This window comes from Antechinus flavipes, chromosome 5 (assembly GCF_016432865.1).
Source record: "Antechinus flavipes isolate AdamAnt ecotype Samford, QLD, Australia chromosome 5, AdamAnt_v2, whole genome shotgun sequence".
NCBI lineage: Eukaryota > Metazoa > Chordata > Mammalia > Dasyuromorphia > Dasyuridae > Antechinus > Antechinus flavipes.
Genome location: NC_067402.1, coordinates 226287426 through 226301183, shown reverse-complemented (window position 1 = coordinate 226301183; position 13758 = coordinate 226287426). Strand labels below are relative to the sequence as shown.

The 13758-nt window shown below is 36.7% G+C and overlaps 1 protein-coding gene across 1 annotated transcript; it reads right to left on the bottom strand.

The window, feature by feature from the left end:
- Positions 1-3840: 3840 nt before the first annotated feature.
- On the bottom strand, positions 3841-12339 carry CELA1 (chymotrypsin like elastase 1). Its single transcript, XM_051961299.1, has 6 exons — positions 12233-12339; positions 11101-11226; positions 9882-10018; positions 8741-8886; positions 4817-4966; positions 3841-4007 (listed from the first exon to the last, which is right to left on the bottom strand). The coding sequence occupies exons 1-6, from the start codon at positions 12256-12258 to the stop codon at positions 3990-3992; spliced, it is 603 nt and encodes a 200-aa protein (XP_051817259.1). The 5' UTR covers positions 12259-12339; the 3' UTR covers positions 3841-3989.
- Between the last annotated feature and the right edge of the window lie 1419 nt (positions 12340-13758).

The window sequence follows — 13758 nt, the reverse complement described above, 5'->3', positions numbered from 1 at the left end:
TCCTTAAATAAATACAGCAATGATGTGGTACAGTTCCAGGAGAAGATTTGAAGTAGGAATAAGATCATTCACACGAGATTCTCTTTAAACTTCATTTTGCCAAAGCAGGCAGACCAAATAGCATGGGCAACTAATTAGCAATTAGGGTCAGGGGAAAGAAAGCTTTTATACCAAAATTTTGGCTCGAAGCCATGTTAGGAATACTAAGGCTGCTAAAAACAGAATCTTTTTCAGGTAGAAGCTTAGCCACAGGATATATTAAAAATAGTCAAAACAGCAACTTGGTTACCTGAGTTCAAAGAATAGCAAGTATTTCTTCTATGGGCTTACTAAGTTTAAACATACTAATGTTCAATTAGCTTACCTGAGTTCAAGCAACAATTTGCAGGGCAAATGTCTAAACACACTTCTTAGTGATTTTAGAAAATATTTATGTTAGTCATTCTCATCAACTAGTCTGGAGTGCAGGATTAGGGTCCAGTATGTATGAATGGCACGAGGTTAAGCTGGTAAAGGGATAGTAGTCCCTTCCAAAGGCCATCCTCTGCACCTGAAGTGAATAACCTTACTCCTTCTCAGGGACTCCCTCAGCTCTTGTTCTTAGGCAACCACTTTCTCTAAGGCTTCTTCCTTGGTTCCTTCTGGAGAGTGGTTTTAATCTAATTGGAGAAAATAATAATAGGGGAAATGCATCCACCCTCTCTCTGCCAGATCTGAGTTCTCATAGCTTCCTGCAGCCAAAGCTGTTGACACATTTACTCATAAAGGTATGTGTCCAAACTTCTCGCCTTGCTTTGGAAAATAATAAGTAGTGAATGAATAATTCTCTTTCCATGAAAGATGATGCAATCTACCTTTAGAGAAACAGAGGACAAATGCAGTGTAGCCTTACATAGAGAAATATGAACGTATATGTATATGATTATAAATATTGATGTATATATGTGTGTTTATATGCTTGTATATATATGTGTATATATATATGGTATACATAAATATATCTACACTTAAATTTTAGCCTTCTTAGGGGAGGTGGTAGGGAGGAAAAGAGGAAAAGAATAAAGAAAAAAGTGCATAGCTGAGAACAAACGAAAACCTACAAGAAGCAAAGATGGACAGTTCTGAACACAATATATAGTGGTTTTTTTATTTTTATATATAGGCTTTTTTGAAATGGAAATTTATTGTCTCTTATTTTTAATCCTCCTATTTTGTTGTGCATATGACAATTTTTTTTCTCTTTCATTTTGGCCCCAAACAGAGAATTTCTCTGGCAAACTAGATATCTCATTTGTAAAATGAATTTCTCTTTCTTCTTAGTCATTTTCCCTTCTTCTCTGTCCCCTGAATTTATGTAAGGACACATACAGATCAGTAAAACCACAATGAATCATATTGATGCTGTAGAGGGCAGGAACTCTGAAAAGGTATACTTAAGACTCAGTATGATTGATGTAATCGTACAAGATATTAACTCAATGGAATTTGATAGATAATGGTTCCCTAGTGATATAATGATTGGCTTATACTCAGTATGATGAATTGATGTAATTGTAATAGAGTATTTAAGAGGTCAGAATCAGACAGAAGTCAGAGACTTCTGTGATGTGCAGACTGCTGACTGGCTCACTGGATGATCGGAAGAGATGAGAGACTATAGACTGGCTGAATGACTGAGACTGCTGGTGCAGACTGGGAGACTGAAGGAGACAATAGGCTTTGGACTTCATTCCTGACTATTCATGTGTGCTTATTCTGCTGAGACCAAGACTGGTCCCAAGGCCCTCCAAAAAGCTAGCCCCAGACATTACACTTACCCATTTTGGAGAGTATCCATTAAAAGAATAAGAAAAAAAAAAAAACTGGTTCAGCAAAACTAACCAATTTACCAAAAAGTCTTGACAGGGTATGAAATGTTCCATCCCTATATCCCTATATCTCTATATGCTTCTGTCAAGAACCAAGGGAAATACTTACCCACATCTCTTCTTTGAAACTAAGCTTAGTCATTACCATTTTGCAGCATTTGGATTTAGTTGTTTTATTCTTGTTCTTTCCATTTCCCCTGCTTCTGCTCTTCAGAGTCTCTGACTTCCAATCTCCCACTTCATTGATTATAGGAGCCCCTTCTAAGCTACATCTCTAATCACTCTTCTGGCTTCTGTCGCATTTTTTCTCTTTTCTTTTTCCCTCCTCTCCCCTGCCCCACTTAATAGTATTTTATTTTTTCAATGCTACTTAAGAAAAAATGACATATTTGAGATGGACAATGCCATTTTCATCTAGAGCAGTGATCCTCAAAGTGTAGTCCAAAGAATTGCTGGGGTCTCTGAAACTCTTTCAGAGGGTCTACAAATTCAAAATTATTTTTTATTTCTAACATAGTAAATAGCTATAAATATAACCCATGTGAACAAAAACTCTTTGAGCAGATTCTCAATAGTTTTTTAACATGAAGATACTGAGAACAAAAGTTTGAGAACCTCTGATCTAGAGGGAGAGCTATGGAGACTGAATGTGGATTGAAGCATAGTATTTTCACCTTTTTTCTGGTTGCTTTTTTTTCCTTGTGATTTTTCTTTTTTGTTCTAATTTTTCTTTCACAATATGAATAATATGGAAATATATTTAAAATGATTGTACATGAGACAGCTAAGTGGCGTAGTAGTTAGAGCACCAGCCCTGAAGTCAAGAGGACCTGAGTTCAAATCTGGTCTCAGACATTTAACACTTCATAGTTGTATGACCCTAGGCAAGTCACTTAACTCCAATTGCCTCAATTTAAAAAAATGATTGTTCATGTACAACCTATATCAGATTGTTTGCTATTGAGGATGGAAGAGGTCAAAGAGGGAGGGAAAAAAATTGTAGAACATAGAATTCTACAAAAATGAGTGTTGAAAACTAACTTTACATGTAACTGGAAAAATAAAATACTATTCAGAAAAAAAAAAGTTATAACAATTAATTCTATTCCCAAATTAAATGAGTTGCCGGAGGAGGTTGTGGATTGGCCCTAGCTAGTTTTTAAGAAAAAAACTATATGACATTTTACTGGAAATTTTCCCAATCCCTTTTAATTCTTTTAATTGCTTCCTATTTATCTTGCTTTGTATATATTTGTTTACATTTTGTTTCTTTCATTGGATTGTAAGCTTCTTGTGGGCAGAAATTATCATTTGCCTCTTTTTATATCTCCAGCTCTTAGCACACATAGTAGAGGCTTAATAAATATTGATTGATTGATAAAGTATATATTTGTAGGGACAATTCTTATACTGATATGACTTGGATTAGATGATTTATAAGATCTTTCCCAATTCTGAGATTTTGTAACTGTGAAATTTATTTCATTTAATTTCAACTGGGCCCTGGACAAATTGCCTGGCATTTAAACCCTTTTGCTATTGGGCTCCTATCTTACTTTCTAGCCTTATTTCGCCCAATTGGACAATTGATTCCTACTTTTATCTTATTTGTGTAATCATAGTCAAGTCATTTAATATCACTAGGGTTCAGTTTCCTCAATCCTAACATGAAAAGATTTGATGGCCTGTGAGGTTCTTTCCAACCCAAGTTCTATGATTTCCACCTAAAGAAGTATTTTTTATAATATTTTTCTTTTTTCTAAATAATAGCTTTTTATTTTCAAAATATATATATAGTTTTCAACTTTTACCTTTGTAAAACCTAGTGTTCCAAATTTTTCCCCCTCCCTTCTTCCCATCCCTTCTCCTAGGCAGCAAGTAATCCAATACCTGTTAAACATGTGTAGTTCTTCTTTATGTAAATAATACTTTCAATAAGTTGGTTTAATTCTAGATGGAAGGAGGAGTGACATTTGATATTTTGATAATTTGATTTTATTTGGTATATATGTCTACATTTGGCACAGCATGCCCTTGTCCTGAATTTTCTCCATGATTTCAACTTATGCAGAGGAGTTGAGGCCCTTCCAAGATGGCAGAGCTTTGGTCTCAGGGAAACCTTCAGTTGTAAGCAATAACCTGAAAAAAAGAAAATTGCACTCAGAGCATTGTTTATTTGTTCTTTCTATTTAGTCCCTAGGTAAAGAGAGTGGGGAAAGAGAAGAAATGCAAAGGCAGGAGGGTAGAGAGCCTTATGTCCTAAGAAATACCTGCTTTAATGAAGAAGATGGAATATACCTTCAGAATAGGATTTGGCCAACTATGGAGCTGTCAGCATAGCCAAAGAACAATGTGGGAAGAATATTTCTATAGATCAAGTCAATAAGCCTTTTCCAAATAGCTAATGTGAATGGACAGCATCATCTGCAGTGAGACAACCTCCCTACCAAGTAGAAGTTTCCCTTCTATTAGAAAGCCTGGCAGCTATTCAAGAAATATTTTCTTCTCTTGTCCAGGGAAATGCCCAGTCTTCCTACTGCATATCTTCAAGATATCCACTTGAAATAGGTTTATATGTATAACTGCTTCATAGGCCAATTAGTCCAACTAGGTCATTTAATGATGAGGCAATTAAGACCCAAAGAGGAGTGATTTGTCCAAAATAAATAACTAGTAGTTGACCCAAAAGTTAAATATAGGTTTTCTTCTGACATCAATATAAGTTTCCCCAATATTTCACAGTATCTCACTCTGTAATGATCAGGATGACGAAGATTGTATCTGGCTATGTAAAATTAAAATTTAAGGAGTGTGTGTGAGTGGGAAGAGGATAGTGCTCTGTCCTAGCTCCTCCTCCCTGGCTCCATTTCTTTTCTATTCCAACCATTTTCTTAGTCCATGCTTGTATGTACACCCATAGTATAGTGCCCAGCAACTGGCTGACTTACATTATTGATCCAAGTGATATAATTGGAGACTCTGGTGAAGACGGTGGGTTTCCTGGCAACGTTACAGCCCTGGCTGGACACAAAACTGGTCACTCCATGGACAACATACTGGCCATTAACCTGGCAGTGAAGAGGACCCCCAGAATCTCCCTGTAGGAAAAAAAAAGACACATCTTAGAAGCAGGCTTAGAGATTCCAGAAGCCAGGAAGGGCCCATCAAAGATCCCTCTCTGATTCTGCAAAGGACCTTTGGGTGGTTTGCTCGATTCTGACAAAATCACTAAAATTCCCAAAAGGTTGACATTCAAGAAAAGAAGTGGGCTGTGGATAAGGTCATCATTCTTGAAGATTTTGTTTCTTCTGCTGCTCCAATTCAATGACATAAAAATATCTTTCTCTACTTTCCTATTTCTTGGAGAAGCTGATGCTCATCCTGTTAGGGAAGGCTCTGGCAATCTGGGAATCCCCTGATCTATCCTGGTAGAGAGAAGGCAAGGATTTATTTGTGTTTCTGTGCTTTTTGAAAAAGGGGATAAAGGTGAAAGATCTCTCTGATCAATATAATAGCCAGCCATGATTCCAGAGGACCAGTTGATGAAACATGCTGCCCATTTGCCAACATCCTGGATGCTGCATGAGGCATATGTTTTTAGATATAAGCAATCTAGAATATTTTATGGCATGAAACTTGATTTCATTTTTCTTTTTTACTTTCACATTTTACTTTCGTTTTTTCTCCCTCATTGCTAGGAGGAGAGGTAGAAAGGGGAGCAAATAAATGTTTGTTGATTGAGAAAAAATTACTAAAAGAAAAAGTGACAAATGATTTGTATCCAAAAACTTGGAATGAATCCACAAATGTTTAAATTATAAGCAATTCCTTTAAAGAAGATTTCTTAATCTGGAATCCATTGACTATGGATAGATTTCAGGGTAGTCTGTGAATTTGGTTAAGAAAAAAAAATTAAATTTTAATTTTCATTAAAATTGCTTTCCTTCGTAATCTTACATGTTTTATTTTATGTATTTAAAATCATTAATTCAAGAAGTGGTTCATAGACTTCATCAGAACCCCCCAAAAATCTATGACACACACAAAAAATACCATAAACTCCTGCTCTGAAAGATGAAGCAGAGTCACTTAATCTCGTTTGCTTCTTGAGAAATCTTTTGATCACTGTAGCAATAATATAATAGTAGCTAATATATTTGTATAGAGTTTAAGCTGCGATGGGTGCTATTAGCCCCATTTTACATATAGGGAAATTGAGAATCAAAGAGTACCTGAAATAAATCTCACAGTTTGTAAGTATCAGAGTTGATATTTGAAGCAGGTTTCTCATGGCTCTAGGATCAGTATTTTTTTCATCATATTATTTCATCTCCAGTTTAAAAAAAAATCCATTTTCCAAAATTCATTTGGGGGCTTGCCAGCCACTTATCAGCCTTATTCATAAAATAAAATATGTATTGGGGGAAGGTCCTTGGCACCGGAGACTGAGTAAGGAGTACTAGGGCAAAGAGAAAAAAGTTTCATTCTTTTCTAGATGAGCTTTCCCCTCTGTTGTGGCTAAAAGGAGAGCTGGCCAGGGAACTTCCTTAAAAAGAGTGCTGTCTATTTGGAAATGAAGTGAAAAGTCTGAAGAATGAACGTAACAAAAACCAAAGAAAAGCATTAAAAGGCCAGAAATAGTTGGAGAGACAAGAACAAGAAAGGCTTTAAAGCACCAGAATATTCCAAAATGGATCTATGACTTCATAGTTTGGGGTATTTTCTCCAAACATGAGGCTCACAATCCATCCATACCTACTCACCTATATGCCTTTTGTCTATGTTCTTTCAAAGTTTTCCATCAGGGGTTCACCTTAATATTCTAGAACTTTTCCTTAATTTCTCTGGCTGTCTACCTGTTATCCTTTGCCCTCCTTACATGACTAGTCCATTTTCTCTTTCTATTGTATAATTTATATTACATGAATTTCTATCTAACATATGAATTATACAATAGAAAGAGCCTATAATTTCTATCTAATCACATTCTATGTATCTAATTGATGATTTCTTTTACACTAGCACAGAGAAGCTAATTCAAGAAATTTTACCAGAAAAGACATTAATGAGTCAGTTTTAGGAGAGGCACAGGAAGAAAAGCATGTTGCTTCTTCAGAGACTGAGAAAATATACTTTCAGCTTTATTTAAGGATTATTTCCTTCATCAAGTTTTCCCTAATCCACTCACTCAGTAATGGCCTTTCCTTCCTAATTCTGTACATAATACATCTATTACGCACATCCATAGTGCACTGTTTTATATTAGAGTTAAATCTGTTTGCCATCCCTTCATCACCCTTATAAGATAGTAAGTTTGAGAGACATAGGAATCAGGACAGAATGTATTTGAATCCCAATCCTGATTTTCTAGCTGTGTTTGTCTATTTCTTCAGCCTCTGGTTTCTTTATCTCAAGGTAGAATTTACTTCATCCAGTCATAATTGAGATAAAATAAAATAATGTTAGCAGTGAAATCATGGCTGTCAAAGTACTATAAAAACATTAACTGTTTTTGTTTTTGTATATCCAGAGTCTATCACAATGCTTTACATTCAGTAGGTATGTAATGTTTGAATTTAATTTATGAGTAAAGGGATTATCTTTTGTGAACTTTACTAGGGAATAGCCCTACATATAAGGTAGAATTCTCCTAATTTAGAGGAGATGGAAATACAGTTTCATATTTCCCTGTTTCCTAAAGGAAAGGAGAGAAGACAGAAATTTAATAAATATTGAGTAGATAGGAATATGAGGAGAACGTTCCAAAAATCAACCACAGGATCAAAAGATATCCTGAATGGCTGAAGAACAAATTAGAATACATTAGAGATTGAGTCAATGATCTGGATCAAAATGAATTTAGATTCCGATCTGAGAAATCCCAAATAGATAGGCAGGTTTTTTTTTTTTGTTTTGTTTTGTTTTTTTTTTTTTGTGTCTCTGAAGTAGTAGATATGATGTTTCCAGACTAGAGAATCTTGGGCTAAACTGTCCTTAAGGGACTATGTATGGATCACTAGAATACATTGTCATTTAAGTGTCATCCAATTTGAAATTGGTAATTTTTCTTTTAACCTAATTACCTTATTCTGCAACATAACTTCTGTATCTACATCTCTCTCTCTCTTTTTTTTTCCTGTACATAAACCCTAAAAACATGCTCTTATGATCTGGAACAAATGGTAAGCAAGGTTAAGAAGGGATGATGGTGGTCAAAATTGAGCATTCATATAAAATAGCTTTATGGACAGAAGTAGGGTTGAATCTGGTCCATGAACTTGGAGAATCACATAGGTTCAGAAACCAGGAAAGTCCAGGAAGTTCAGTGCTTCCCATTGGGACACAGTGATATACAAGATTTATAAAGTGATAAAAATAAAACCTTGAGACCAAATGCAAAGGTCTTCAGGATCCTAATTGACTGAGAGAGGTGAGGTCTAAAGACCAGGATTAGATTTTCTCACAGATTTAGACAAAATGGGAGAGATTAGCAAGAAAAAATGGTAACCCACAGGATTGGATTTTAGGAGCTGGTCTATGGGAGGGTAAGGGAGACAAGATAAGTGACAACCAAGCATATCAGTCGTGAATTCTTGTGCAGGTGTGTATTCTGTACTATAATGGTCAGGAAATGAGGAAAGGCAGAAGGCCCATCTATGTTTATGAAGATAATCATACACGAGAGAGATGAGTAGATGAGAAAAAAGAAGTCTGTAGTTGGGTTTGATTTGTGAGAGAATGAAGAAAAGGGAGGGAGAGGAGAAAGGAGTCAATGAAACCTCTGAGAAGAGGAAGATGAAGTTGGGGGAATCAGTCTCCCAGTTTGCCCTCCCCACCTGTCAGGGGGTCTTGCCATGGCTTTGTTTTCCTACCTGACATCCAGATCTCACGCCGTCACCTCCTGCACACACCATGGTATTTTTGACGGTAGATCCCCAGTAGGAGCTGCTGGAGCAGGTTGCATAATCCACTACTGGTAGGTAGGCCTGCTGTAGGGTCTCAGCCAGCTGCCCATTGGCTACATATGACATAAAAAATACCAGGGATAAACTAGGGGTCTGAGTGCGAAGTCCATCGACACATGTGAAGTACATCCTTAGCTGGCCAGGCCCCAACCACCCTTCTAAACATTCTGCTCCACACCTCCCAGACCCTTTTCTTTCAACGTGTTTTGGACATTACTATATGTTAACATCATGGTTATTTTTCCTTTTTTTCCTGTTATACTCTAAACTCCCAAAGAACAGAAACTGTCTATTCTTGACCCTATGTTAACTATATTATATATTATATTATTTATTAATATATTATTATATTATTGTTAATTACATTTATAGATATAATATAATCTGATTAATATAATTTTAAATTCCTTTAATAGCACTTGTCTCTCTCCTACCTCTGAACATTTGACCGACCTGGAACCTGGAACACCCTTCTATAACCTAACAGACTGTCATCTTGTCAACAATCATTTAAGAGTTATTTAAAGCCCTTTACTTCTGGGAAATCTTCTGAGGTTATCTGAGAAAAACTGATAGTTTTTCTTGATCCTTTCTCTCCAAACATGGAATTGTCCCAGTTCCATCCTCTTATACCCATACTCTAATGATATAACTACTCTACCTGTCCTTTCTATGGCAGCAGTGGAATTAATGGTGAGGGTACTGGATGCTAAGGCAAAGAATTCTAATCTTAATTCTGCCACTAATTAGATGTGGGATCTCGGGTAAATTGCTTTACCCCTTTGCCAGATCTCATGTGTACAGTGAGGGGGTTAGATCAGATAAATGACTCCTATTCCTTTCTGTTCCAAAACTCTATGGCTGTCACAAGAGTGTAAATAAGCCCCTCATGGACCATTCTGATCTGAGTGTGTGTATTCTTCTTACTGTGTAGTAGTATATGTTACACATAATGAACCCTCTGAGAGCATGGACCACGTGACATTTCTCAGCACAGAGAAATGGTTCATCCAAGCTTCCCGGAGAGATGGCAGGTTTCATGACTTACTCCTGGTCCTGCCCCAGCCTGTGATATAACAGGGGTTGTTGTTGGCCAAGATCTGACCACGTGGGGGTAGGGTGCCCAGTTGGACGTATCTGTTGAGGGTGGCACTCTGGCTCAGACGGAGCAGGGCGATGTCATAGCTGTGGATGGAAGGGAGATGGATCATTCGTGTGCCAAAGATGGACTCTGTCCATTTAAAAAATGCTTGGCTGCTTTCTGCCTCTGAATATTTGTCCAAGTTATATACCTCTCAGGAATGTGCTGGTAAATGTTTAACAACCAGTTCTTCTAAAAGGTAGGGAATACTTTTTAATTTAATTGACATTATAAATCTCTTCTCCATCATTTTCTTAAATCTGGACAACAAACAAAATAATCAATTATCATCTTAGCGTTTGCCAGTTTCCCAGGTGCAACTATTCACCTTATAGCTGCTTAGGGCAGCTAAGTGGGATGGAGGGTAGAATGTTGGTCCTGGAGTCAGTAAAACCTGGGTTCAAATCTGATCACAGATACGTAATAGCTGTGTGATCCTGGGTTCAAGTCATCTAATCCTGCTTGTCTCGGTTCCTCATCTGTCAAATGAATTGGAGAAGAAAATGGCAAACCAATCTAGTATCTTTGCCAAGAAAATTCCAAAAGGACTACTTCCTGGTCCCCTAGGAAAATATGTTTAAGACAAGAGCCAAGAGATTTACATGAACTGATGCTAAGTGAAATGAGCAGAACCAGGAGATCATTATATACCTCAACAGTGATACTGTTTGAGGATGTATTCTGATGGAAGTGGATCTCTTCGATAAAGAGAGCCTTAATTGATCAAAGATGGACAGAAGCAGCTATACCCAGAGAAAGAACACTGGGAAATGAATATAAACTGCTTGCATTTTTGTTTTTCTTCCCAGGTTATTTATACCTTCTGAATTCAATTCTCCCTGTACAACAAGAAAACTGCTCGGTTCTGCACACGTATATTGTATCCAGGATATATTGTAACCTATTCGACATGTAAAGGACTGCTTGCCATCTGGGGGAGGGGGTAGAAGGAAGGAGGGGAAAAATCAGAACAGAAGTGAATGCAAGGCATAATGCTGTAAAAAATTACCCTGGCATGCGTTCTATCAATAAAAAGTTATTTAAAAAAAAATAAAGACAAGAGCCACTATATCAATCCATGTACACACTGCATTCAGTTGGCCTCCCAGAAGTCACTGTCACTCACCCGCCAGCCACGTTGTTGGGGTTCCAGTACTCATGTTTCACAATTTTGCTGACACCAAGATACTGTTCGGTACCATCATTCTGGGACAGGTTGTGATCACCAAGGACGACTCGGAAATTCATGTTGCTGGAAGGAGAAAAAAGCAGCCATAGGTGATCTATCACAGCTCAGGTCCCTAACTCTATCTACCATGTCATATCTCCTTTGGTATGAAAATAATTGGCAAGATAGCCTTATTTCACATTAGAAAATAATAACAATTCACATTTATCTAGTGCTTAAGGTTTCTGGGAGGTCCATGATTGCATTTGATCCTTCTTCACACCAGTGTCAGAGAGGTTAAATTCTATTATTATCCTCGGGTCACAGGTGGGACCAATGGGAGTCAGAAAAGCTCCAAAATACTTAAAGCAGGCATTCATGGTCTATCTGCTAAATCAGCACATATCATCCAGCCTCAGCAGATGACATGCCTCTGTTTAAAGACTCCAAAATAAAGATCAGTATTTCATCTGTAGTGCTTTTCACTTTCTTGTTTCAATAGCTTGGGTCTGTGGTCAAACCAGTCTAGATAGGAGAGTTGTAAAGATAACATTAGAATGTAGATATGGTTCCCATAAAGAGTTTGTTTCAGTACAAACCCTTCCCCTTCCCATATATACTCAGGGCTTCTTCTAGAAGGGATTTGATATGTAGATCCCCTTATTAATGTCCCAGATTCTTGCTTAGGATTTTGGACTTTCCTCTCCTGACTACACTTTAGGATGGACAATGCACACAGAACTCACTCACAGACTCTGGACACTCAAACCTCACTTCCTCCTAACTAATAATAATACTTTATATTTATATAACATTTTAAGACTTGTAATACATTCTACAGATATTATTTCATCTAATACTCATAATTCTTGGAGGTAGGCATAATTTTTCTCCATTTTACAGATGAAGAAACATGCCATGAGAGAAAGACAGAGACAGAGAGATTAAGAGACTTTTAAAAAAAGTGACACAGCTAGAAAAAGTGTTCGAGACAAGATTTAAATATTCAGACAAGTCCAGAATCTTAATGGCTTTCCCACACCACTTCCAGAGTGGCCCGCAGAGAAACTAATATCTCCTTTTTCCTTACCTATCCACACAGTGAGCTGCTGTCATCACCCAGTTCTGGGTAATGAGAGTTCCTCCACATGTGTGATACCATGAGCCTCCAGATGAATATTGGAGAGAAATCTAGAAGGAATGTTGGAAGAAAAAAAAGAAATCAGTGGTTGTGGTTGGTTTTCTTCCCTCTTTTTCTTACTACTCTCAAAGTTTCATATTTCCTCACAATCAAAAGAGGATGAGGCTATTTGAGATGGGAATAATAGTATCCTCTTCTTCAGAGGAGATTTGGCATCAGACAGCTGTGCAGAGTTGCATAGTTTTGGATTCTGCATAAATCTCTTAAAATATTCTGGAGATATACTCCCTTCTTTGATTTTAGGAAACCAGTCTAAATGTCTGCAACCTAAAAATTGTGAGCTAGATCTTCTTTATTAGTTTATGACCTTCACCCCAAATATTATGGATAGATCTACCATTCAAACAAACCCTGAGCTTGAAAATCCGGGAGGAAATGGAATTTTTTTTTTTTTTTTAGCAAATCAAACTATAACTCTGAGAAATTTAATAATGAACAGAGTGGGAAAAAAAGAACTTGGAGAACTATTTATGTGATGACAAATATTGTAAAGAAAAAAGTATTGAGAAACATCACAATTCGAATCAATGCAATGTGCAAGTGTAATTTCAGTTACATAGTAAAGTATTCCTCTCAGCAAGATGAGCTATGGGCATAGAATGAGGCATATAATGCCAGAAATGTTGATTTGTTTGCTTAACTATACTTTTTTTCATTACAGCAGGCAATTCTGTTGTGGGGAGGAAGTCATTAGAAAATGACAAAGATTTCTCCAATTAATAAATGGTCAAAGGATATGAACAGACAATTTTCAGATAACGAAATTGAAACCATTTCTACTCATATGAAAGAGTGTTCCAAATCACTATTGAGCAGAGAAATGCAAATTAAGACAACTCTGAGATATCACTACCCACCTGTCAGATTGGCTAAGATGACAGGAAAAGATAATGATGAATGTTGCAGGGGATGTGGGAAAACTGAGACACTGATGCATTGTTGGTGGAATTGTGAATACATCCAGCCATTCTGGAGAGCAATTTGGAACTATACTCAAAAAGTTATCAAACTGTGCATACCCTTTGATCCAGCAGTGTTACTACTGATCCAATTGATCAGTAATGAACAGAACCAGTGAAAGAACTCTGGGAAATGAGTATGGACCACAACATAGCATGTGCATTCTTTCTGTTATTGTTTGCTTGCATTTTTGTTTTTTTTTCTTATTTTTAATTTTTTTTTTACCTTTCTAAATTTTTTTTTAACCTTTCTAAATCCGATTTTTCTTGTGCAACAAGAGAACTGTATAAATGTGTACACATATATTGTATTTAAGATATACTTAAGATTTTTAACATGTATGAGACTGCCTGCCATCTAGTAGGGGAAGGAATGGAGGGAAGGAAGAGAAAAGTTGGAACAGAAGTGTTTGCAAGGGTCAATGTTGAAAAATTACCCATGCATATGTTTAAATA